This window comes from Procambarus clarkii, chromosome 39 (genome assembly GCF_040958095.1).
Source record: "Procambarus clarkii isolate CNS0578487 chromosome 39, FALCON_Pclarkii_2.0, whole genome shotgun sequence".
In the NCBI taxonomy this organism is placed as follows: domain Eukaryota; kingdom Metazoa; phylum Arthropoda; class Malacostraca; order Decapoda; family Cambaridae; genus Procambarus; species Procambarus clarkii.
Window position 1 is genome coordinate 7,322,461 of NC_091188.1, and position 26,691 is coordinate 7,349,151.

The 26,691-nt window shown below is 47.0% G+C and overlaps 2 protein-coding genes across 2 annotated transcripts; both read left to right on the forward strand.

Moving 5' to 3' along the window:
- The first annotated feature begins 9,595 nt into the window (after positions 1-9,595).
- LOC138372489 (antifreeze protein Maxi-like) lies at positions 9,596-19,518 on the forward strand. The gene is made up of 3 exons (XM_069337959.1): positions 9,596-9,638; positions 17,169-17,441; positions 19,118-19,518. Exons 1-3 carry the CDS (start codon positions 9,596-9,598, stop codon positions 19,516-19,518), a joined length of 717 nt encoding a protein of 238 aa, XP_069194060.1.
- A 3,974-nt stretch (positions 19,519-23,492) lies between these two features.
- On the forward strand, positions 23,493-26,365 carry LOC138372490 (probable serine/threonine-protein kinase kinX). Its single transcript, XM_069337960.1, has 3 exons — positions 23,493-24,476; positions 24,532-25,189; positions 26,259-26,365. Exons 1-3 carry the CDS (start codon positions 23,493-23,495, stop codon positions 26,363-26,365), a joined length of 1,749 nt encoding a protein of 582 aa, XP_069194061.1.
- The last annotated feature ends 326 nt before the right edge of the window (positions 26,366-26,691 follow it).

Consider the following 26,691-nt stretch of genomic DNA (forward strand, 5'->3'; position numbering starts at 1 on the left):
GCATATGCCGCTGATGATATCCTCTTGATATGGGCTTCAGGAGACAGGTCTGGCCTGATATCAACCCCAGGTCTTTCCCTCTCTCTCTGATTCATGAAGAATTTCATCTCCCAAATGGAACATTTTATCTGACCTCCGGCTCCCTATACCTATTTCTATTACTTTACATGTGCTCGGGTTAAACTCTAACAGCCATTTGACGGACTTTTCTTCTCCGTTTGTCCAGGGACATCTTGAAGTCTCATGTTGTCCTCCTCTGTCTTAATCCTTCTCACAATTTTTATTGTCGTCAGCAAACATTTAAGAGGAATGAGTCTATACCCTCTTGAAGATCATTTATGTATATCAGAAAGAAGATAGGACCGAGTACAGAGCCCTGTGGGACTCCACTCCACTGTGAGTGGGTATGTGCGTGCGTGCGTGTGTGCGTGCGTGCGTGTGTGTGTGCGTGCGTGCGTGTACGAGTGCCTGCCTCTCCAAGAAGGAGCCAACGAAGGGTCGTCACAGGAAGCTTATAGCAGTGTACAGACTTGCAAATTTGTCGCTGTGACCTATATTTATGCTAAATAAGGATCACGCGGTTGTTTGCGGCCGTAAAATACATATGCACATCTCTCCCAAAAATGCTCACGACTGTGGCTTGTAAGTCATAGGAGCGAGAGCCACCCGCTACACCTCCTCACTCGCTCATAACAACCATCTTTGTCTCCCCCATTTTTTTTTTTTTTTTTTTTTTTTTTGAGATATATACAAGAGTTGTTACATTCATGTACAGCCACTAGTACGCGTAGCGTTTCGGGCAGGTCCCTGGAATACGATCCCCTGCCGTGAAGAATCGTTTTCGCATTACATCTTCCCCAGCAGGACGGAGCGAAGAGCATCGTCTTGCGAGAAGTGATCAGTGTTCTTCGGCTCCTCTTTACAACTTAAATTTTATTTCCGGGATTCTTCCGTACCTCCGGAGAACTATATATGGGTCTCGGGCCGAAATTTGTGTGTGGGGGGGGATTTTGGGCCTCGTTTAGGTGGGAATGGGGATCATCGCAGCTGCCCTCAACGTTAGCGGAATGTTTGGGGGGTAATGTATACACAAGTGGCAGGTGAAGAGGTGTTGCTGGTCAAGGAACAAGGTGGGGGAGGGTGGTGGTGAGGATGTGGTTAGCCGCCTTGCCATTGAATATGGATACACCGGCTCCACGCGTACAGACACACACACACACACACACACACACACACACACACACACACACACACACACACACACACACACACACACACACACACACACACACACACACACACACACACACACACACACACACACACACACACACACACACACACACACACACACACACACACACACACACACACACACACACACACACACAGGGGTCCTAGGGGAGCCAGCGGCCGAGCGGACAGCACGCTGGATACGTGATCCTGTGGTCCCGGGTTCGATTCCAGGCGCCGGCGAGAAACAATGGGCAAAGTTTCTTTCACCCTATGCCTAGCAGTAAATAGGTACCTGGGAGTTAGTCAGCTGTCAGGGGCTGCTTCCTGGGGTATGTGTGTGGCGTGGTGGGGGGGATGGAAATAGTAGTAGTAGTAGAAGCAGTTGATTGACAGTTGAGAGGCGGGCCGAAAGAGCAGAGCTCAACCCCCGAAAGCACAACTAGGTGAATACACACTGAGTGTGGCTGAGTGTAGCTGAGTGGACAGGGGGACTGATAGCTGAGTAGACAGCGCTCTGGATTCGTAATCCTAGGGTACGGGCTCGATCTCCGGTGATGACAGAGACAAATGGGCAGAGTTTCTTTCACCCTGATGCCCCTGTTTCCTAGCAGTAAATAGGTACCTTTGAGTTGGACAACTGTTACGGGCTGCTTCCTGTGTGTGTGTGTACTCACCTAGTTGTACTCACCTAGTTGTGTCTGCAAGATCGAGCATTGACTCTTGGATCCCGCCTTTCGAGCATCGGTTGTTTACAGCAATGACTCCTGTCCCATTTCCCTATCATACCTGGTTTTAAAATTATGAATAGTATTTGCTTCCACAACCTGTTCCTGAAGTGCATTCCATTTTCCCACTACTCTCACGCTAAAAGAAAACTTCCTAACATCTCTGTGACTCATCTGAGTTTCAAGCTTCCGTCCATGTCCCCTCGTTCTATTACTATTCCGTGTGAACATTTCGTCTATGTCCACTCTGTCATTTCCTCTGAGTATTTTACACGTTCCTATCATGTTTCCCCTCTCCCTACTTCTTTCTAGTGTCGTAAGGCACAGCTCCCTCAGGCGCTCCTCATACCCCATCCCTCGTAGTTCTGGGATGAGTCTCGTTGCAAACCTCTGAACCTTTTCCAGTTTCATTATATGCTTCTTCAGATGGGGACTCCATGATGAGGCGGCATACTCTAAGACTGGCCTCACGTAGGCAGTGTAAAGCGCCCTAAAGGCCTCCTTACCTAGGTTTCTGAATGATGTTCTAACTTTTGCCAGTATAGAGTACACTGCTGTCGTTATCCTATTTATATGTGCCTCAGGAGATATATTAGGTGTTACGTCCACGCCCAGGTCTCTTTCACGCGTCGTCACAGGTAGGCTGTTCCCCTTCATTGTGTACTGTCCCTTTGGTCTCCTATCTCCTAGTCCCATTTCCATAACTTTACATTTGCTCGTGTTGAATTCCAGTAGCCATTTCTCTGACCATCTCTGCAACCTGTTCAGGTCCTCTTGGAGGATCCTGCAATCCTCATCTGTCACAACTCTTCTCATCAACTTTGCGTCATCCGCAAACATCGACATGTAGGACTCTACGCCTGTAAACGTGTCGTTAACATATACAAGAAATAGAATTGGTCCCAGCACCGATCCTTGTGGTACTCCACTTGTTACTGTTCGCCAATCCGACTTCTCACCCCTTACCGTAACTCTTTGGCTCCTTCCTGTTAGGTAGTTCCTTATCCATGCTAGGACCTTTCCCCCCACCCCCGCCTGCCTCTCGAGTTTGAACAGCAGTGTCATGTGCGGTACTGTATCAAAGGCTTTTTGGCAGTCCAGAAATATGCAGTCTACCCAACCATCTCTGTCCTGTCTTATCCACGTTATTTTATCATAGAATTCCAGCAGGTTTGTTAGGCACGATTTCCCTGTCCAGAACCCATGTTGATGTTTGTTCACAAACCTAATGTTCTCCAGGTGTGCAACCAGTCGTAGTCTAATTATTCTTTCCAGTATTTTACAGGGGATGCTTGTCAGTGATACAGGTCTATAGTTAAGTGCATCCTCCCTATCGCCTTTCTTGAAGATCGGCACGACATTTGCCTTCTTCCAGCAACTGGGCAATTCTCCCGACATAAGTGACTCATTAAAGATCATTGCCAGAGGCACGCTGAGGGCCTGCGCTGCTTCTTTTAGTATCCACGGTGATATTTTGTCTGGTCCAACTGCTTTAGTTGCATCTAGAGTTGTCAACTGTTTCATTACCTCCTCTGCTGTCACCTCTATATCTGATAGTCTTTCATCTAGGGTAACCCCTTCCAACAATGGGGGCTGCTCAGGCTCGGTAGTGAACACTCCATGGAAACTGGCATTCAGTGCCTCGCAGATTTCCTTGTCACTTTCAGTATATGCCCCCCTCTGTCTTCCTTAGTCTTGTCACTTGGTCGTTCACCGACATTTTTCTTCTTATATGACTGTATAGTAACTTAGGTTGTTTTCTCGCTTTGATTGCAATATCGTTCTCATAGTCCCTTTCCGATGTTCGTCTTATGTTAATGTAATCGTTCCTAGCTCTGTTGTATCTGCTTCTGTTGTCCTCTGTCCTTTGTCTTCTGTACATCCTCTACTCCCGCCTGCTGGCCAATTTTGCTTCCTGACACTGTCTATTAAACCATGGGTTATATTCCTTCTTATTTTTTCCCTTTACTGTTGGTATAAATCTTTCTTCGGCCTCCTGGCATTTCTGTATGACTAGGTCCACCATATCTTGGACTGTTTTTCCTCTAATTTCTTCCTCCTACTGCACTTCACCCAGATAGTCCCTTATCCTCTTATAGTCCCCTTTCCTGTAGTCAGCTCTCCTTTCCCAGATCTCTTGTCCCATGGTCATAAGTTTGAATTCCATCATGTAGTCAAAGACTAGGACACAATGGTCACTGGCCCCTAGAGGTATTTCATGCTCTAAATTCTCGATATCGTCTACGTTCTGGGTGAAAATCAGGTCTAATAGGCTCGGTACAGCTCCTCCTCTTTCCCTTGTGTCTTCCTTCACATGTTGTGTCAGGAAATTCCTGTCTATAACATCTACTAATTTTGCTCCCCACGTTTCGTCCCCTCCATGGGGATTCCTTGATTCCCAATTTATCTCTCCATGATTTAGGTCCCCCATGATCAGCAGCTTCGCTCTCATTCTGTGGGCTAGTGTTGCTGCCTTCTGCAGTTCATCTATACATGCCTTGTTGCTGTCATCATACTCCTTCCTGGGTCTTCTACTGTTTGGTGTGTGTGTGTGTGTGTATGTGTGAGTGTGTGTGTGTGTGTGTGTGTGTGTGTGTGTGTGTGTGTGTGTGTGTGTGTGTGTGTGTGTGTGTGTGTGTAGTGTGTGTGTGTGTGTGTGTGTGTGTGTGTGTGTGTGTGTGTGTGTGTGTGTGTGTGTGTGTGTGTGTGTGTGTGTGTGTGTGTGTGTGTGTATGTGTGAGTGTGTGTGTGTGTGTGTGTGTGTGTGTGTGTGTGTGTGTGTGTGTGTGTGTGTGTGTGTGTGTGTGTGTGTGTGTGTGTGTGTGTGTGTGTGTGTGTGTGTGTGTGTGGAGAAAAAAAATAGTTAGTAGTTAGTAACAGTTGATTGACAGTTGAGAAGCGGGCCGAAAGAGCAGAGCTCAACTCTCGCAAGCACAACTAGATGAATACAACTAAGTTAATACACACACACACACACACACACACACACACACACACACACACACACACACACACACACACACACACACACACACACACACACACACACACATACACACACACACACACACACACACACACACACACATACACACACACACACACACACACACACACACACACACACACACACACACACACACACACACACACACACACACACACACACACACACACACATACACACTAGCGTGAAATAAGTACACACGATACGACAAGGGAAAGGTTGGGTGACCGTGTTTTCCTTGACTATCGGAAAGTGATCGACAGTCTAGCATAAAAATGTTCAGATACAAACCAGAAATACCAGACTGGAATAACTTAAAGAGCGCAGGGACAGGCGAGAGGATATCTCACTGGTAGGAAACAGATGGTCAAGATGAGAAGACGGCATTCAGACTGGCGAAATATTTCAGATGGCGTGCCTCAGGAGTGGCTACTGTGACCCATTATATCCCCTGATATATATATATATATATATATATATATATATATATATATATATATATATATATATATATATATATATATATATATATATATATATATATATATATTTATATATATAAGAAAGCAGGAATACTGGCGACACAGGACGAAGAGGACTACTCATCTTCAGACCAGCATGTGAACGATGAGGACCTCTCCGGCGTAGATGAGTATGGCTCCGAAGCTGCAGTCTCGACGTCACATCGGGTGCGAATGCCCAGGTTTGAGGGCCACGGGGCACCCGGCATGTTGGACACAACCACGGGGCACCAGGCATGTTGGACACAACCACGGGGCACACGGCATGTTGGACACAACCACGGGGCACCTGGCATGTTGGACACAACCACGGGGCACCCGGCATGCTGGACACAACCACGGGGCACCCGGCATGTTGGACACAACCACGGGGCACCCGGCATGCTGGACACAACCACGGGGCACCAGGCATGTTGGACACAACCACGGGGCACCAGGCATGTTGGACACAACCACGGGGCACCCGGCATGTTGGACACAACCACGGGGCACCCGGCATGCTGGACACAACCACGGGGCACCAGGCATGTTGGACACAACCACGGGGCACCCGGCATGTTGGACACAACCACGGGGCACCCGGCATGTTGGACACAACCACGGGGCACCCGGCATGTTGGACACAACCACGGGGCACCCGGCATGTTGGACACAACCACAGGTCGATACACCGCTTTCACAAATGGCCAGGCGATCACCATCGACGCACCGCGGAGTATCGTCGAGGATCTTCCCCGGTCCCCTACACTGTCGCCTGGGGACTCCCAGGTACACACACACACGAAGCCAAAACAAGAAACAGAAGAACAGGATAAAATAGAGCCCTGAGGGAGCTCTATTTTTGGATGGTATATGTAAAATTCTCAGCTGGAGGGCAGAGGCTGTAACAAGGCCTGGAAGTAGGACAAAAATACAAATCTAAGGCCAGACCACACATTAGCAGCGTAATATTTGCAGAATATCGTACACAGGCCACAATTTGCGTATCCTTCGTGAACTCGAACATAAGAGCCTTCCTTTACACAACATATGTGAGACCCACTCTTGAATGTGCAGCTCCGGAATGGAACCCCTCAACTAAAAAAAAAATAAAGGTCCTAAAATACATAAGAAGGCTCGTTCTCGAGCTACAGGGCTTGAGCTATGAGGAAATTCTGAGGAAAACTGTCTAGTAATGACGAATATGGGGAACCGATCACAGCCCAGGAAGTAAGGGGGGGCTATGAAAAAGGGTAAAAGTATTGCACCTGCTGAGGATGGCGTCACCTACGACATACTCAATGTCCTGTGTGAAGTGTCTGGGAATCCACTACTCCAACTGTTTAACAAGTCATTCCTAAGTGGAGAAGTCCACACAATGGAAACACGCAATAATTGTTCCCATACCGAAGCCCAATGACCCTGGTAATTACAGATCTATCAATCTCATGTCATGCACTTGCAAGATGCTTGAAAGGATCATCCTAAACCGACTGCTGCACAAAATAGGCAGGTTAGGGGAGGGGGTCAATGGATTTGTTGAAGGACGGAGCACAGCAAATTGTATAGTTAATTACTTGGCTAATGACACGGCTAGGTACTCTGTAAATTGTTGACATCAAAGGAGCCTTTGACAAAGCACAGGGGATTGCGATCCTGGACGAGCTTGCATGCATGGGTGTCAAGGGGAGACTCATGAAATGGGTTGAAGACTACCTCACAGGGAGGACAGCCAAGGTCTGTTTCAATGAAGCAGTCTCCAGAACAATGAATATGGAACTCGCGACCCCCCAAGGCGGAGTCTTAAGCCCCACACTATTCAATGTACTTATGAACGCCATTGCAAATATTGTTTTTCTGGAAGGAACACAACAAGTGGGCTATGCAGATGATGTCCTAATACAAGCTCCCACCTTGGGAAAAATTAAACAGTCCATTGAACTCCTTGGAAGGAAATGTATTGAGCTCGGTTTCACTCTCTCCACAAACTAGACGAAAGCATACTCCCATCACAAGCGAAGAGAAAATGAAGAACTGCAAATTAATGGTGTAACACTTGAATGGGTTGACCACTACAAGTACCTTGGCGTCATTGTCGGCTCTCACAAAGGGAAGAAAGAGGAGCTCAACCATCTCATAGGAACATGTAAAAGTCGACTCAAGGCACTGAAAGGCATGACCTGGAATGGACATGGAGCCTCTATTGCCGTGCTTAAAATGATGTACACAGCCTATGTGCGCTCCGTCATAGACTATGCCGCACCAGTTTTCTGCACTTACTCCCAAAGCGATATGAAAAGGCTGGAAAGCATACGGAATGAAGCCATGACAATCATTCTTACAGTTTCAAGAACTGCCAAATCGTCTAATCTACGAGAGGTGTTGTCCCTCCCCAGTGTTAAAAGCAAGATTAAGGAACTGAATTCTAAGCTTGCAATTAGAATAGCTAGAGATCCTTATTACAATGATAATACCAAGAAAATACTGAGTTCTGTGTTTTTTTTACAGAAGGAAACAGGAAAAGCAAAAACTGGCATCACAGATCAGCCTGCAATCTCGAAGAACTTCACCTGCTTGAGCAAGCCCGAGAGCTCCTGCCTGTAGAGAAGTTATCTCCCTGGGAGAATGACTCATGCAGGATTATCATCAATGAATTGGCAACACTTCCATTTAAACATTGAAATGACAATCCAACATGATACCGCAAGAAATGAGGCACAAGTATCTCGGAGACATTTATAAAGAAGCCGGAAATGAATTAGATCAAATTTACACTAATGGGTCATCTAATCCTGTCAATGACAGGGCTGGTGCAACATTCACTGTAATTACGAATAATACCTTTCAACGCAGATATGAAGAGAAAGCACGTATTGAGAACTATGCCTCTTCAACGCAAGCGGGGCTAACTGCCATTGTTATGATGTTAAGATTCCTTGAACGAAACACTAATGGCGCAGTGATCTACACTGACTCAAAAGTAGCACTATAAAGCCTAAGTAAAAATCGGACCGAGAATCTTGCGATAGTCGCTGAAATTAAGAGTGCAGTGACGGTACTAATTAACTAGGGAAGAGTCGTCAAGTTCCTGTGGATCTCCTCCCATGTTGGAATATGTGGGAATGAACGAGCAGATGTGCTGGCTGCTGAAGGCGCTGAAGGAGACCATATTGAATACTTCATACCCAAGACTCTACTACAAATTAGAGGTATTGTCAGGCAATATCATCGTGACAAGGTAACTGAGAAATGGAGGATAGAAGCACAAACCAGTGAATCTGTACGATGGTACAACATGGTTGCAGCTGGCAATCCCAATCATTATGGACGAAGAGGAGGTGGCCGCGGGAGAGAATCAGTAATAGCGAAAATTCGTCTTGGAAACAAATATCCACGGCGATTCGGAATGGAAACAACAGCTGAGCAGCAGAGTTGCAGAATCTGTGATGAGAGTGACGGACACCGCCTTGACCACTACCTGAGAGAAAGTGAACACCTGAGAGACATTAGAAATATGTGTAGAATAATAAACCCCACATTGTTTGAGTTAGGAAAACACTATTTGTCAAATATTGATACTGTTCCTAAAAGATTCATCCATTTTGCATCCGCAAGATAACGAAAGATTTTAAGGGTTGACAGATGTTAATCTTCTTGTTTGAGGAGCTGTTCACTTGAGACAGTTAAGCAAGTCCCAGCTGCGTCTGGGTACAAGTGACAGGATGAACAACCCAGCAGGTTTTCTTCCTTTTGGGGAGTGTTGTACACGTTGCTATGGCGGTATGTCCATTCACAGGACGAGTGACGCTGCCCAATAAACTCGCCCCTCGGGGCAAAAATTTAAATTTAAACTGAACGTAGCCGCCCTGGAGGAAAGGAGAGATGGGAGGGCGTGATAACGATTAAAATATAAGGAAATTGACAAATCAGCCTTGTTCAAAGCTAAGAACAACAAAACTAGGGTTCAAAGATGAAACAATAAACTAGTGACACAAATGAGTCACAGAGATGTCATAAAGAACTTTCTCAGTTCAAGAGCTGTTTTAAGTTGAATCAATTCAACGAAGAAGTCGTTACATATTAAGTATCGCGAAATTATAAATGAAAATATGACACAAATTTGGAAGATGGGCGGATTGGAGCAGAGCTCGTCCGTGGAAGCTCATCTAGGTGCGAACTGCCAGACACCACAAACTGCTCGCACACACGATGTACAAGCACCAGAGCTGGAGGGGGAGACAGTGAGAGAGAGAGAGAGAGAGAGAGAGAGAGAGAGAGAGAGAGAGAGAGAGAGAGAGAGAGAGAGAGAGAGAGAGAGAGAGAGAGAGAGAGAGAGAGAGAGAGAGAGAGAGAGAGAGAGAGAGAGAGAGAGAGAGAGAGAGAGAGAGAGAGAGAGAGAGAGAGAGAGAGAGAGAGAGAGAGAGAGAGAGAGAGAGAGAGAGAGAGAGAGAGAGAGAGAGAGAGAGAGAGAGAGAGAGAGAGAGAGAGAGAGAGAGAGAGAGAGAGAGAGAGAGAGAGAGACAGAGACAGACAGACAGACAGACAGACAGACAGACAGACAGACAGACAGACAGACAGACAGACAGACAGACAGACAGACAGACAGACAGACAGACAGACAGACAGACAGGGGGGACACATATGTTGCCGTCGGAGTTGTATTAATGTGTCGAGCACTCTGTGAACGTGTTGAGGACCCGGGCACAACACACTACCACATGATAAGACAGAGAGAGATTTGCAAACTGGGGAAAAACGTGTTTTCCATCACCAGATCTTCCAAATATGAATTTCAAGGATGAGACAAGACATCCCTTAAACGAGTTGGCATGAAACGTTCAGACATGACGTTATGATTCTCACGGTGGGCTGCCCTCCGCGGTGGGCTGCCCTCCGCGGTGGGCAGCCCTCCGAGGTGGGCTGCCCTCCGAGGTGGGCAGCCGAGATGCTGTAAGACGTGAGCGTTGACGGGTGCTGCATGGTCACGGAACCGGTGTGGAAGCATTTGGGCTCCAAAGGACCTCACATCACCTACAGGCACTCGCTGGAGGAGGGGGCTTATTAGTATGGTACCAACCCGTCCTCCTAAGCTGTCCCAACGTCAAGAAACTGTCGTACTAAAGTGCTCTTATCCTAACCTACCAGAGGACCCAAAACAGAAAACGGGACGATATATATGTCAATTTCGCGAGCCGCTACCATTTTCAAGAACGACAGTTTTTGGGCTTGTGTAGAGAATACGTCAAAATACGTCGCTCTACCAGATGGACGGGTTGATTGTACAGCCTGTAGGGTGATCCTGCCGGCTCGGGACCCGGTTTGGCTTACAGCCGTGGCAGGCTGGGTTGGAGGCCTCTACCTTCGTCAGTGGTCATAAGAATATAAGAATGTTGGAAAAAATTTAGGTGTAGTGGCTCAGACGAGGCAGCATCTATTTACACACTACCAACCTCACTCAGATATATTTCTAACCTAACCTAACCTAACCTAACCTAACCTAAACTAACCTCACTCAGATATATTTCTAACCTAATCTAGAAACAATCTAATAAATATCCCCTTTAAATAGTAATATCCGGCGTTCGTTCTTCCAGTCACTCAATGTAGCATCTTGTTAATATTTCTTTCTTCCATTTGAAGAAAGAAAGAATGTTTTTTAAGAAACATTTCTTAAAAAATGTCCTCCCTAACTTTCCGCCAATCTACAGAGAAAGTAAATTCGGTGTTCTTAATCTTTATAACAGTAGGTTTCAATTCTTAGGATTAGCTGCGTCAAGATTTTTCTTAGAATTTGTGTCTATTCTTATTTTTGTGCTCAAAACTGCACAACAAAATCTACATGCAGCCTAACAAGGGAAATAATGTAGCTGAACCATAACATTAGACGTGTTATTACTAACAACGAGTTCTTGCAGCTTTTGCCTTATGTAGAATGTATATACTGTACGGTGAATGTATATACTGTACGGTGAATGTATATACTGTACGGTGAATGTATATACTGTACGGTGAATGTATATACTGTACGGTGAATGTATATACTGTACGGTGAATGTATATACTGTACGGTGAATGTATATACTGTACGGTGAATGTATATACTGTACGGTGAATGTATATACTGTACGGTGAATGTATATACTGTACGGTGAATGTATATACTGTACGGTGAATGTATATACTGTACGGTGAATGTATATACTGTACAATGAATGTATATACTGTACAATGAATGTATATACTGTACAATGAATGTACATACTGTACAATGAATGTATATACTGTACAATGAATGTATATACTGTACAATGAATGTATATACTGTACAATGAATGTACATACTGTACAATGAATGTATATACTGTACAATGAATGTATATACTGTACAATGAATGTATATACTGTACAATGAATGTACATACTGTACAATGAATGTATATACTGTACAATGAATGTATATACTGTACAATGAATGTATATACTGTACAATGAATGTATATACTGTACAATGAATGTATATACTGTACAATGAATGTATATACTGTACAATGAATGTATATACTGTACAATGAATGTATATACTGTACAATGAATGTATATACTGTACAATGAATGTATATACTGTACAATGAATGTATATACTGTACAATGAATGTATATACTGTACAATGAATGTATATACTGTACAATGAATGTATATACTGTACAATGAATGTATATACTGTACAATGAATGTATATACTGTACAATGAATGTATATACTGTACAGTGAACGAACAGCCTTATATCCGTACACTTATTACTATACATTGATCTCCAGACTTAAGATTCGTGCCTGTCATTATCAGTCCCCAGGTATAAGACCATTGTATTTATCAACGTTAAACTGCATTTAACATTATTATATTTCTTTTAAGATATTCAAGTATCAGTTTTGAGTCTCTAGTGATCTGTTCTCCCGTCGTGTTTGTGTCATGGCAGACATGATAATGTTCTCCAATCCTGCGTCTAAATCGTGTTATCTTATCTTGAGGTTATCTTGAGATGATTTCGGGGCTTTAGTGTCCCCGCGGCCCGGTCCTCGACCAGGCCTCCACCCCCAGGAAGCAGCCCGTGACAGCTGACTAACACCCAGGTACCTATTTACTGCTAGGTAACAGGGGCATTCAGGGTGAAAGAAACTTTGCCCATTTGTTTCTGCCTCGTGCGGGAATCGAACCCGCGCCACAGAATTACGAGTCCTGCGCGCTATCCACCAGGCTACGAGGCCCCTTACGAGGCCTACGAGTGTTACAGTGAAAAAAAACACAAGTCCCAAAACAGAGTCGTGTGGTTCTTCACTTAATTAGTTTTGTCGGGGGACAGGAAGCTTTTGTATATATCTAGTCTTGTATCTGTTCCCCCCCCCCTTTCCCCCTCATCCCTCTTCAATTTTGACCCTCTCCAGGATGCAGCTTCACAATAGTTGCCTAACTTCCGGATACCTATTTACTGCTAGGTGAAAAAAGGCACTAGGTGAAAGAAAACCCCCGGTTGTAAGTCGAGAACGAAGCCACCTGTACTACAAGATCTCTCCTATCTGCAAGGATTCAGCCCATTTTATTGTAATCGTCTGTTCCTTTTTGAAATAACCGGATCCAAATCCATCTATGGACAATATTCCCATATAATGCAGGAATCTTCTCAACTATCCACTCCTTGAAATTTTTTTATAAATAATGAGTCGATCTGTTTAACACGAACAGTCCCAAGATGAATTTAAATGACCTTTGAAAGTATTGTTTCTATTAATTCTACAATAGAATTAATAGAAAAAGATAATAGATTTTAAGTAAACCACAGCAGCCATTAAGCCAACGCAAAACCTATCACAATAAACGTCTCTATGCTAGCAACAATAGTTGCCTTGGTTCAACACTCAATGAACGTTAGAACGTGCTACAGCCGTTAGGCTGCGCATACAATGATTTCAAATCAAATCAAAATCAAATGTATATTCAGGTAAAGTACATACATACAAAGTGAGATACAAACATTGATGGATTTATAGATAGAGGTAGTACATACAATGCCTAAAGCCACTATTACGCAAAGCGTTTCACATTTGTATTTGTGATTCAATATCACAAACTGGCTACCTTGGTTTGATGCTGCTCTCATAAGGCCTAACCACCACAACAGATTACTGGCCAACCAGAAAGGTTACTTTAGTGCTAAACATTGTCCAGGACTCAAGTCAACTCTCAGTGTGTATGCACCGGGTCACCCACGAGCGGGAGGGACTCCTCTCATTGGCTGCTCCTAATATTTAAGAATTTATTTATACAGACAGCCAGTTGGCCCGTGCTGGTGACCTTAAGTAGCCGCTAAGGTCTGTCGTTCTGACAGCTACCGAGTTTGTTTACAGACTATAGACATAGAAGCTTACAGTAAGTGAAAGTTGTTTGGAATAGGTTCCCTTTTGTCTCTTCCACTGTAAGAATAACCTTGTCTTCAGTGTCTTGTAAACTTGTGTAATGTCTACACTACATTTTATTCTACTATAGTATCAGGAGAATGCGTCAAGCCATTACGACTATATAGCACTGGGAAGGGGTCAGGATAAGAATTTTGGGATGTGACGGGTGGGGGGGGAGGAATGGTGACCAACCACTTGGACGGTCGGGGATTGAACGCCGACCTGCATGAAGCGAGGCCGTCGCTCTACCGTCCAGCCCAAGTGGTTGGGCACAATTCCTCTACACCGGAACAACAGCATATGTAGACCATTTTCTACAGTCAACGTAAGAATTACCTGGAGAATGAGAAGCATTTCATCGTGACAATGGAGCCTATGATACACAATGCCTGTGCTTCATATGACAACTAGCTGATGCGCAGCAATATCACAGAACGATGCGACACCATCACGTCATCATAGCGAAGAATGTCAGGATAGCAACAGGAAATGTTGACCTCAACGATATCTATGAGCCATTCGCAGCGCACGTGTGAACAACAGCAGGGGGTTCGAGTCCTGGGCAGAGTGGTGGGGGGCGTTTGGGCAGCGTCCCTTCGCCGGTCGCCCTCGGTTGCACCCGGCAGTAATTGGGGAGATGGGTGTAAAATGATTGGCGGATCGTATAAGAAAGATAACCGGTCGCTAAATGAAGTAACCGGTTCCAGCACCTTGTCTATAGTCGTAAAGCACCTTCTTCCCCCAATAAAAAAATATGTACCAATCAACAGCCATACTTTCGTATACTTAAAAGTTTATTTGATTCATTATTCAGGAATGGTGAGAGTAGGCCTCCTTGGTCTATCCCATCAGTCAGGAGTAACGAAAATAGGCCTCCTTGACTTATTCCATTAGTCAGTTATGATGAGAATAGTTTTCCTTGGCTATTTCCCATTATTCAGGTATGGCAAGAGTAGACCTCCTTGTCTTTTTGTAAGGTATGGTAAGAGTAAGCCTCCTTGGCCCATCCCTTTTGTCAGGTATGGTGAAAGTAGGCCTCCTTCCCCTCCTGGCAGGGAAGGGAAGGGGGGGGGGTGAGTAGGCCTTCTTGGCCTACCTCAGTACAAGAAATCATCCATGAAGTAGCTCTAATCGACTGCACTATAAATAATCTTGTTCGTAGCAGAATACAATATAGTTTAGACTCTGGATCACTACCATTCATATAATGCTTCGCTAATGTCTCCCCAATATACTCATTAAAGCTCCTTACTATAACTTACTTACATCCGCGGTAGTTAGCAAAGGTTACTATAAGGGGCCCAGAGCCCTCGTTAATGAATCGCAGAAACACACACACACACACACACACACACACACACACACACACACACAGTTAGGAAGTTTTCTTTTAGCGTGAGAGTAGTAGAAAAATGGAATGCACTTGGGGAACAGGTTGTGGAAGCAAATACTATTCATACTTTTAAAACTAGGTATGATAGGGAAATGGGACAGGAGTCATTGCTGTAAACAACCGATAGCTAGAAAGGCGGGATCCAAGAGTCAATGCTCGATCCTGCAAGCACATATAGGTGAGTACATATAGGTGAGTACACACACACACACACGCACACATCCCAATCACCAAGATGTCCGCTGTACCCAGCCGCTCCTCTCTCTCTCTCTCTCTCTACCCCAGCATCCCTCAAATGCCACCGACATTAAGTCACTATTTAATTGACTTGGAAGCCTCCCCCGCCCGGCCGAGACGGGCGCTGTGCGCTATCACTGCTACGACCCTGACATCTGGACATTCTTTTAATTCAGATTTTAATCCGGTTAACGCGAAAATCGAACAACATATCCCATGGAATTAAGGATCCGGCTGGGTTATGCCCTCTTACGATTCTATTTATCGAATATTTCAAAGGGCAAGGCACGCTAGCCGCGTACAGAGCGAGGGAGGTCGACCTGGCCGCTGGAATCCCCTGCTTTTGTCGGGAGAAGAAATAGAGTGGAAGGAGGTGGTGGCGCTCTCTATCATTCCAGTAAGCAGCTCATCTTGGATTCAGCTGTCAATTATACCGTAATTTATGTGAAGAGCGGAGCTGACACGCTCTCCTCCTCCGCGGGGCCATTTTTAATCCGCCCCAAAATCGACTGGAAATAGTGGACAGTGGCCATATTTGGGTGGGGGTCGGGAGGGAGGGGGGGTGCCCCTTCCTTGTCCCCCCCCCCCACCCCACCCCACCCCACCACATGGTTTAACGGGGGGAGGGGAGGGTGTGGCTGGTCCAGTCTGTCACCCGTCGACTGATCTGGATATGCTGCTATATGCTGCTGCTACTGCTGTAACTATTGCTGCTGTTGCTATCACTTCAGTTGCTGTTGCTATCACTTCAGTTGCTGTTGCTATCACTTCAGCTGCTGCTGCTACCTGAGTTGCTGCTGTTATGGTTACTGCTTATCTTGCTGCTGAGGGTGTCATTGATTCTACTGCTGTTGTTGTTTCTGCTAATTAGGATAATGCTGCTTCTGCTCCTTGGACTGTTACTACTTCTGCTTCTTAGATTACCGGCTGCTGCTACTTTTGCTGCCTAGAATAATGCTGCTGCAGCTGCTGCTGCTCCTTCTGCAACTTAGACTAATGCTACTGCTTCTACTTCTGCTTCTTAGATTAATGCTGCCACTGCTACTTCTGTAACGTAGACTAATACTGCGGCTACTTCTTCTGCAACTCAGACCACTACTGCTGCTTAGAGTAATGCTGCTCCGGTAACAACTGCTACTGTTACTGGCAGCACTGCTACTTAGGCTAATGATACTGTCGATACCTTGACTAAGTCTACTTTTACTTCTGTTACGTAGCATAAGGCTTCTCCAGCTGCAACTTAAGACTACAACGACAGACGAAATATATACACAGCTGGTTAGCTGTGTATGTATACGTAATTATGTATACATACACACTTATGTAATTATGTATTATGTATACATACACACTGTATGTATACGTAATTAAAATGCTTCACTTCTGTTGGTGAGCCAGCGTCCAGCCACTTTGACTGGACGGTAGAGCGACGGTCTCGCTTCATGCAGGTCGGTGTTCAATCCCCAACCGTTCAAGTGGTTGGGCACCATTCCTCCCCCCCCCCCCCCGTACCATCCTAAATCCTAATCCTGACCCCTTCCAAGTGCTATAAAGTCGAAATTTCTTGGCGCTTTCTCCCGACAATAAATTAATTATGTTAATGGTGATGTAGCGGCTGTTGTTAACACAACTGCAGCATCTACTGTTACCACACCTGCAGCATCTACTGTTAACACACCTGCAGCATCTACTGTTACCACACCTGCAGCATCTACTGTTAACACACCTGCAGCATCTACTGTTACCACACCTGCAGCATCTACTGTTAACACACCTGCAGCATCTACTGTTAACACACCTGCAGCATCTACTATTACCACACCTGCAGCATCTACTTGTTACCACACCTGCAGCATCTACTGTTACCACACCTGCAGCATCTACTGTTAACACACCTGCAGCATCTACTGTTAACACACCTGCAGCATCTACTGTTAACACACCTGCAGCATCTACTATTACCACACCTGCAGCATCTACTTGTTACCACACCTTCAGCATCTACTATTACCACACCTGCAGCATTTACTTGTTACCACACCTGCAGCATCTACTATTACCACACCTGCAGCATCTACTATTACCACACCTGCAGCATCTACTTGTTACCACACCTTCAGCATCTACTATTACCACACCTGCAGCATCTACTTGTTACCACACCTTCAGCATCTACTATTACCACACCTGCAGCATTTACTTGTTACCACACCTGCAGCATCTACTTGTTACCACACCTGCAGCATCTACTTGTTACCACACCTGCAGCATCTACTTGTTACCACACCTGTAGCATCTACTGTTACCACACCTGCAGCATCTACTTGTTACCACACCTGCAGCATCTACTTGTTACCACACCTGCAGCATCTACTTGTTACCACACCTGCAGCATCTACTTGTTACCACACCTGTAGCATCTACTGTTACCACACCTGCAGCATCTACTGTTAACACACCTGCAGCATCTACTTGTTACCACACCTGCAGCATCTACTGTAAACACACCTGCAGCATCTACTGTTAACACACCTGCAGCATCTTCTTGTTACCACACCTGCAGCATCTACTGTTAACACACCTGCAGCATCTACTTGTTACCACACCTGCAGCATCTACTTGTTACCACACCTGCAGCATCTACTTGTTACCACACCTGCAGCATCTACTGTTAACACACCTGCAGCATCTACTTGTTACCACACCTGCAGCATCTACTGTTAACACACCTGCAGCATCTACTGTTAACACACCTGCAGCATCTACTGTTAACACACCTGTAGCATCTACTGTTAACACACCTGCAGCATCTACTTGTTACCACACCTGCAGCATCTACTGTTAACACACCTGCAGCATCTACTTGTTACCACACCTGCAGCATCTACTGTTAACACACCTGTAGCATCTACTGTTAACACACCTGCAGCATCTACTTGTTACCACACCTGCAGCATCTACTTGTTACCACACCTGCAGCATCTACTGTTAACACACCTGCAGCATCTACTGTTAACACACCTGCAGCCTTCCGTTGCGTCGGCCACTGCAGTAGTTTTTAATTGACTTTTCTTAATGCTGGAATCCACCTGAGAGTCGAGGTACTGGAACCGGTTAGAAATTATTCACCGTCAGGTCTCCCCCGGTACACGGTCCCTCACCCAGTTTACTTTCAGATCGTCGGAGGATTAATTACTCCAGTATCTACTCCAACAACCTGCGAAACCTGTGCATCTTTCCTGGATCATAGCGGCTTTATTTACAATTTGTTAAACAGTTTAAGCGCTCCATGTGTGAGTTTTACAGCTCGTAAACGGTGTAAATAAAGCCAGCCTGATGGCTGTGAAAGCTTGAAGTTAGGTCCAGGAGGCCAGACACAACAGCCGGGTGGACAGGCGGGAACACTGGAGGAGGAGCGGTGCTCGGTCGTCTCTTCCTGTCGAGGGCTCGAACCTGGGTCATATGTTTGAGGGGGAGAGGCGCTCACCGCCACGCGAATTTACGATGTGTGTGTTATTGTTACTGTGGCTGAAGGTGTTGTTGATTCTGGGTATTTTGCAGCTGTTGATGCTGCCGCTGCTGCTGCTACAGCTGTTGATGATCCTGCTGCTGCTCCTGCAACTACAGCTGTTGATGCTCCTGCTGCTATTGCTGCTGCAACTACAGCTGTTGATGAACCTGCTGTTTCTGCTGCTACAACTACAGCTGCTGATGCTGCTGCTGCTACAACTACAGCTGTTGATGCTGCTGCTGCTGCAACAACTACAGCTGTTGATGCTCCTGCTGCTACAACTACAGCTGTTGATGCTCCTGCTGCTGCTGCCGCTACAACTACACTGTTGATGCTCCTGCTGCTACTGCTGCTGAAACTACAGCTGCTGATGTTCCTGCTGCTGCTGCTACAACTACAACTGCTGATGCTCCTGCTGCTGCTGCTACAATTACAGCTGTTGATGCTGTGACAGCTCTCTGGCGCCCGGCCGGGGGCCCAGGCTGGGACGCCAGACCCGGGCGGCGCTGGTGTCAGAAGCCACGATGGTCGACAGTAACTAATGAGTCCACGACAAGAGTCTACACCATATGTTTCTACAAGTCTCCACCTGTGGAGGCTCTGAGTGCCACTGGGGCCTGGTGTTTTGACAATCCTGGAGGGGTCGCCAATGCCATGTTTTCTGCGAATTTCACGGGTGTGGCACAAGTGCCAAGATCGCCCGCCTCCCTTGGGAACCAGGAGTGAGTTTGCCAACCGTTGAACATGTCCGTCAAGAGAGGTGGAGAGCCAGTCTGATAACTTCGCCTCCAGTATTAAGAGAGCCGTATTCTGTTGATGTACTGCGCTCATTTCAGACGATTGAGAGTGTACCACTCTTGGATTGAGAGTGTACCACTCTCAATCCTGCTCTCAATTCTCTGTGTTGAGTCCTTTTGCAGCCATGGTTGAACTGCAGCACACTCGTCCAACGCCTCAGGAAGGTTTGAAGCTGGGTTCGAGCCTCCGTCCACCCAGCAGTAATTGGAGGCCAGGTTGACCACTGATTGGGTATATGGCACAGTAACTCGCAGCCATTCAGAGTCTGTATATCATAATCTGGAGGCGTTGTGGAGGAAATCATAAGGAGCATCTCCTTTGGTTGCCATGACAATTCCCGCTCCAATGTCTGTCTTTCTGTTTCTTTCACTACCTGTCTACCTGTATACCAGCCTGTTTCACTACCTGTCTACCTGTATACCAGCCTGTTTCACTACCTGTCTACCTGTATACCTGCCTGTTTCACTACCTGTCTACCTGTATACTTGCCTGACTTCAACATTATGGATCATCCTGCTTACCTGTTTCCCTACCAGCCATCCCGTATATCTGCCAGTCTGTCTGTCTGGCTCCCTGCGGGCTGTCTATGTACTTGTCCTCTGGGGTGTCGGAGTGAGTCGCTCCACGACCACTGATGGTCCAACACTTCACATAGTTATGTTGTGTTCACCAGCCCCGCCAACCCGGTGGCCTCAAGGTTCACCAGCCCCTCCCCCACCCCCCCGGTGGCCTCCATGTTCACCAGCCCCCCCCCCGGTGGCCTCTAAGTTCACCCCCCCCCCGTGGCCTCCATGTTCACCAGCCCCCCCCCCCCGGTGGCCTCCATGTTAACAAAACCTACCCTACCAGTATTACCAGGCACGCGACTTAACAATTGGTTGGCGACGAGCCCAGTTATAGTTTGGTGCCCAGTCATTCCTACCCAGGTTTATGTGAAACGAGCGTGTTTTGTGTGTGTGTGTGTGTGTGTATGTGTGTGTGTGTGTGTGTGTGTGTGTGTGTGTGTGTGTGTGTGTGTGTGTGTGTGTGTGTGTGTGTGTGTGTGTGTGTGTGTGTGTGTGCGTGTGTGTGTGTGTGTGTGTGTGTGTGTGTGTGTGTGTGTGTGTGTGTGTGTGTGTGTGTGTGTGTGTGTGTGTGTGTGTGTGTGTGTGTGTGTGTGTATGTGTGTGTGTGTGTGTGTGTGTGTGTGTGTGTGTGTGTGTGTGTGTGTGTGTGTGTGTGTGTGTGTGTGTGTGTGTGTGTGTGTGTGTGTGTGTGTGTGTGTGTGTGTGTGTGTGTGTGTTTTATCTAGTCAACTTAGCTAACTGCTGACCATTCCTAGGATGAAACCTTGAACAGCTCTCTCTCTCTCTCTCTCTCTCTCAATCGCTCTTCTCTCTCTTACTTTTTTTTTTAGCTAATTCTAGGGTTCATAAAGTTTGTCAGATGACGTATTTAGTAAAAATGCAAGCAAGAGTTGTTATCCTACCTCAGCTCATCTTAGGCAGGCGTCCAGAGTCTCGTTTATTGCATGAGATTATCATTTGAAACTAAGTAATTATGATACAAAGATCAGGATGATCCTGTAGCCAACTGAGTGCCAGAGCCTTCATGTGATCGGTTGACCTGGTCTAACGTGTATCAACCTGTTGAGCGAACACGTTCTAGATGCGGGTCAGCCTAGTAATTAATTAATGATCGCTGTTGGAGTGATGTTCTTGAGAATGGCAGTTCCAGCCTGAGGCTGGTTGATGGCTGAGAGACTTGTGTCACGGGTGCCAACTGCTGGTTGTCCACGAAGCTGAGCCACGTTCGCAACTTTGAGAATGTTGACGTTGTACATGTGAGTAAGTCAACAAACCTCACGATGGTGTTGGAGGCTTTGATGTTCAGAACATTCTCACCTGACATGGCCCAGACTTGAGTTAAGCTTTCTGACATGGTTCTCAACTTTCTCCAAAATTCTGATGAATGATGGAGGGCAGGCACTCCAGGAGAGGGGGTACATACATGAGATGAGAGTGAACTTGTGCTTCATGTAAGCTCTTACAGCCTCTGATGTCTCTCTCTCTCTGTCTCTCTCTCTCTCTTTGTCTCTGTCTCTCTTTGTCTCTGTCTCTCTTTCAAACTCTCTCTGTATCTTTCTCTCTTTCTGTATTTTTCTCTCTTTCTGTATCTTTCTCTCTCTCTCATCTTCTTGGAGACTTATCTTGAAGGAAACGTTTCTTTATGGCGACTTATTTTCCAGGAAGAATATCTTCACAGATACTAATCTCCAGGAAGACCAATATATCTGGAGATTTATCTTAATGGCGACTTATTCCCATTTGACAAATAATTCATGACGACTTACTTCTTTGAAGACTTTTTGTCAATGGAGACATTCCTCCATCCCATCACCAGCCTCTCGCTTCTTCGTCTACCCCCCCATCACCAGTCTCTCACCTCTTCCTCTACCCCTATCACCAGTCTCTCACCTTTCCCTCTACCCCCTTCACCAGCATCTCACCCTATCTTCCCCATCACAGCGTCATTTCAAATCTTCCCCACCACTTTCCCCTTCACTTCTATTCTTTCCCTTATCCTCCACTTCCCCTATGCTCTAAAATTCTACCCTCTTCAAATTTCCTTTCCCAGTCCTATAAACTTCTTCATTCTCCCTTAAGCAGCCATCTCTACCCTTATATATTCCCTTTCATGCTGCCTTATTGACACTTCGTATAAGCTGCCGGTGAGCCCTCCCTCCCTCCCTCCCCCTGGGGCCGCCCCACCCTCGCTAAACCGGCCACTGGTTTTACCGAGGTGTCCTGAACGACGACCACTAGCGGTAATTCACAGACGCATTGCGCAATTTCTTATAATTTAATGGTCGAATGATCGTTTCTTTTTCTCCTCCCCGGCCCCCCTGCCCAGGAGAGGAGAGCAGAGAGCCCTAATATGCAAAAGAGTATGCAGTTAGCGTAGGTTAAGGTGTGTGGTTCTGGCGAGCGTGTTATATCTGAAACCCTGATCACACCGGGCAATAACAGGCTGGAAAGAATTAATGGCCTGCTGATTCCATAACTCCGGGGTTCCCGAAGGTGTGGGGGACGGGGTTGGAGGACGAGGGGCTAGACTCCAGGCCGCAGAACACTTCCAGATAAGAGCCACCTCCGCTAAGGAAAGGGTGTAATTTTCATCTTTTACAACGTCTGGTGTAACCGTGCCTTACCGCCCAGCGACTCCGACAGCTCGCGTTGTCGACGACGTGGCGCGCAGCAGCACTCTTGCGCCAGGGGCTCACAGAGCGCGTTTTGAGGCTTGGCGGCTTCGGCCCTTTTGTCGTCTCTGACCGCGAGTAGCATCACTGGCTCAGATCTTCCCGCATAAATCCCTGTAAACTTCCTGATCGTCGAAGGAATCACGGCGCCATCTGCTTATAATGGAAAAATTTGACCGTATGTTCGCTTATCTCCTAAGAGAAAAAAAATAAAATTAATTGAGATTCTTCCGTTGACTATCAATTATCACACCATTGGATTACTTTCCGTTGGTACTGTCTTAACTATTAAGCCTTAACTTCTTGAGAATAGAGTCCAATGCTTACTTTTGGCAAAGGGAGAGAGGAACATACACACTGTTGATATCTGAGAGGGTACATCTTCCCTAATGTTGAACAAGGTGGAGAAGGAGAACAAGGTGGGGGAGGAGATCAAGGTGGGGGAGGAGATCAAGGTGGGGGAGGAGATCAAGGTGGGGGAGGAGAACAAGGTGGGGGAGGAGAACAAGGTGGGGGAGGAGATCAAGGTGGGGGAGGAGATCAAGGTGGGGGAGGAGAACAAGGTGGAGGAGGAGAACAAGGTGGGGGAGGAGATCAAGGTGGGGGAGGAGATCAAGGTGGGGGAGGAGATCAAGGTGGGGGAGGAGAACAAGGTGGAGGAGGAGAACAAGGTGGGGGAGGAGATCAAGGTGGGGGAGGAGATCAAGGTGGGGGAGGAGATCAAGGTGGGGGAGGAGATCAAGGTGGGGGAGGAGATCAAGGTGGGGGAGGAGAACAAGGTGGGGGAGGAGATCAAGGTGGGGGAGGAGATCAAGGTGGGGGAGGAGAACAAGGTGGAGGAGGAGAACAAGGTGGGGGAGGAGATCAAGGTGGGGGAGGAGATCAAGGTGGGGGAGGAGATCAAGGTGGGGGAGGAGAACAAGGTGGGGGAGGAGATCAAGGTGGGGGAGGAGATCAAGGTGGGGGAGGAGATCAAGGTGGGGGAGGAGATCAAGGTGGGGGAGGAGATCAAGGTGGGGGAGGAGATCAAGGTGGGGGAGGAGATCAAGGTGGGGGAGGAGAACAAGGTGGAGGAGGAGAACAAGGTGGGGGAGGAGATCAAGGTGGGGGAGGAGATCAAGGTGGGGGAGGAGATCAAGGTGGGGGAGGAGATCAAGGTGGGGGAGGAGAACAAGGTGGGGGAGGAGATCAAGGTGGGGGAGGAGATCAAGGTGGGGGAGGAGATCAAGGTGGGGGAGGAGAACAAGGTGGAGGAGGAGAACAAGGTGGGGGAGGAGATCAAGGTGGGGGAGGAGATCAAGGTGGAGGAGGAGAACAAGGTGGAGGAGGAGAACAAGGTGGAGAAGGAGAACAAGGTGGAGAAGGAGAACAAGGTGGGGGGAGGAGAACAAGGTGGAGAAGGAGAACAAGATGGGGGAGGAGATCAAGGTGGGGGAGGAGATCAAGGTGGGGGAGGAGAACAAGGTGGGGGAGGAGATCAAGGTGGGGGAGGAGATCAAGGTGGGGGAGGAGAACAAGGTGGAGGAGGAGAACAAGGTGGGGGGAGAACAAGGTGGAGAAGGAGAACAAGACGGGGAAGGAGAACAAGGTGGAGAAGGAGAACAAGGCGTGGAAGGAGAACAAGGTGGGGGAGGAGAACAAGGTGGAGAAGGAGAACAAGATGGAGAAGAACAAGGTGGAGAAGGAGAACAAGGCGTGGAAGGAGAACAAGGTGGGGGGAGGAGAACAAGGTGGGGGGAGGAGAACAAGGTGGGGGAGGAGAACAAGGTGGAGAAGGAGAATAAGGTGGAGAAGGAGAACAAGGCGTGGAAGGAGAACAAGGTGGGGGGAGGAGAACAAGGTGGGGGGAGGAGAACAAGGTGGAGAAGGAGAACAAGGTGGAGAAGGAGAACAAGGTGGAGAAGGAGAACAAGGTGGGGGGAGGAGAACAAGGTGGAGAAGGAGAACAAGATGGAGAAGAACAAGGTGGAGAAGGAGAACAAGATGGAGAAGAACAAGGTGGAGAAGGAGAACAAGGTGGAGAAGGAGGACAAGGTGGAGAAGGAGGACAAGGTGGGGGAGGAGAACAAGGTGGGGGAGGAGAAAAGTCATTCATACACCACAATACATTAGGAGGGGGGGGGGGGGGGTGGAGGGGTTGATGTAAACATCAATGAAGTGTGAGACACTAAACAGACATTCATCTAATATATACAGACCCACGAACGCACACACACTTGAGTCCTGAGTGTGTTCACCAGTGGAGGGTGTTCACCAGTGGAGTGTGTGTTGACCAGTGGAGTGTGTGTTGACCAGTGGAGTATGTTGACCAGTGGAGTGTGTTCACCAGTGGAGTGCGTTCACCAGTGGAGTGTGTGTTCACCAGTGGAGTGTGTGTTCACCAGTGGAGTGTGTGTTCACCAGTGGAGTGTGTTCACCAGTGGAGTGTGTTCACCAGTGGAGTGTGTGTTCACCAGTGGAGGGTGTTCACACCACCCCAGTGATGTGTTTACACTCGTCTCCCCCAGACTGTCAACAAGCCTCACGCACAATACCTAGTTAACATGTAAACCAACAATTACACTCCACATTGCACGCAGATTACCACACGCAACGGCCTCGAGTTTATCAGCGCCATATCTAGGGTGTTGCATGCCGTCCCTCCCTCAAATTAATTCGCTAATAACTTTGAGTCTACAGACTGGGTCGTTACAAAGAGGGGCCGTTATAGAGTCGTTGCAGATAGGGTCGTTACAGGCAGAAGTGTTACAGATAGGGTCGTTACAGGCAGAGGTGTTACAGAGCCGGTCGTTACAGATAGGGCCGCTACAGGCAGAGGTGTTACAGAGCCGGTCGTTATACAGATAGGGTCGTTACAGGCAGAGGTGTTACAGAGACGGTCGTTATACAGATAGGGTCGTTACAGGCAGAGGTGTTACAGAGCCGGTCGTTACAGATAGGGCCGCTACAGGCAGAGGTGTTACAGAGACGGTCGTTACAGATAGGGTCGTTACAGGCAGAGGTGTTACAGAGCCGGTCGTTACAGAGTCGGTCGTTACAGATAGGGCCGCTACAAATAAGGATGACAGAAGGGGGTCGCTAATTATGATTCAACATTTAGTCTCAAATTGATCACTCTTTCATTGTTACCTTACGTTTTGTGTTCCCCAAATTAGTAAAGCAAATAGTAAATAGCTGCGACAATGAGAAGGAAGATCTGATAGAAGCGAAGGAGGAGGAGGAAGAGAAGAAGGAGGAGGAGGAGGAGCTGGAGGATGGGTAGAGGGATGGGAGGGAGTGGGCAGCACTGTAACAAGAGTGTGAGGGGCGACCCTCGACTAATGACCTGAGCGATACATTCCCAGAGTTCCCCAACCAGCCACGGTCCTCACAAGTGATGGTCATTAACCAGCAATAAACCCGGTGTAGAGGCTGTGTAATGAAGCCAATGTGGGCTCTCATTTGGGAGAGAGAGAGAGAGAGAGAGAGAGAGAGAGAGAGAGAGAGAGAGAGAGAGAGAGAGAGAGAGAGAGAGAGAGAGAGAGAGAGAGAGAGAGAGAGAGAGAGCATCTACCTGCATGCAGTTTCACCAGGTTCCTTATATGATAA

Coding starts and splice junctions, on each gene's coding strand:
- LOC138372489 (XM_069337959.1), top strand. CDS start 9,596: ATGGGCGGATTGGAGCAGAGCTCGTCCGTGGAAGCTCATCTAG. Junction 9,639..17,168: donor GTCCGTGGAAGCTCATCTAG/GTGCGAACTGCC, acceptor ATGGTGATGTAG/CGGCTGTTGTTAACACAACT. Junction 17,442..19,117: donor CCACACCTGCAGCATCTACT/GTTAACACACCT, acceptor GGTATTTTGCAG/CTGTTGATGCTGCCGCTGCT.
- LOC138372490 (XM_069337960.1), top strand. CDS start 23,493: ATGTTGAACAAGGTGGAGAAGGAGAACAAGGTGGGGGAGGAGATCAAG. Junction 24,477..24,531: donor AGGTGGAGAAGGAGAACAAG/GTGGGGGGAGGA, acceptor GAGGAGATCAAG/GTGGGGGAGGAGATCAAGGT. Junction 25,190..26,258: donor CAAGGTGGGGGAGGAGAAAA/GTCATTCATACA, acceptor TCCCCAAATTAG/TAAAGCAAATAGTAAATAGC.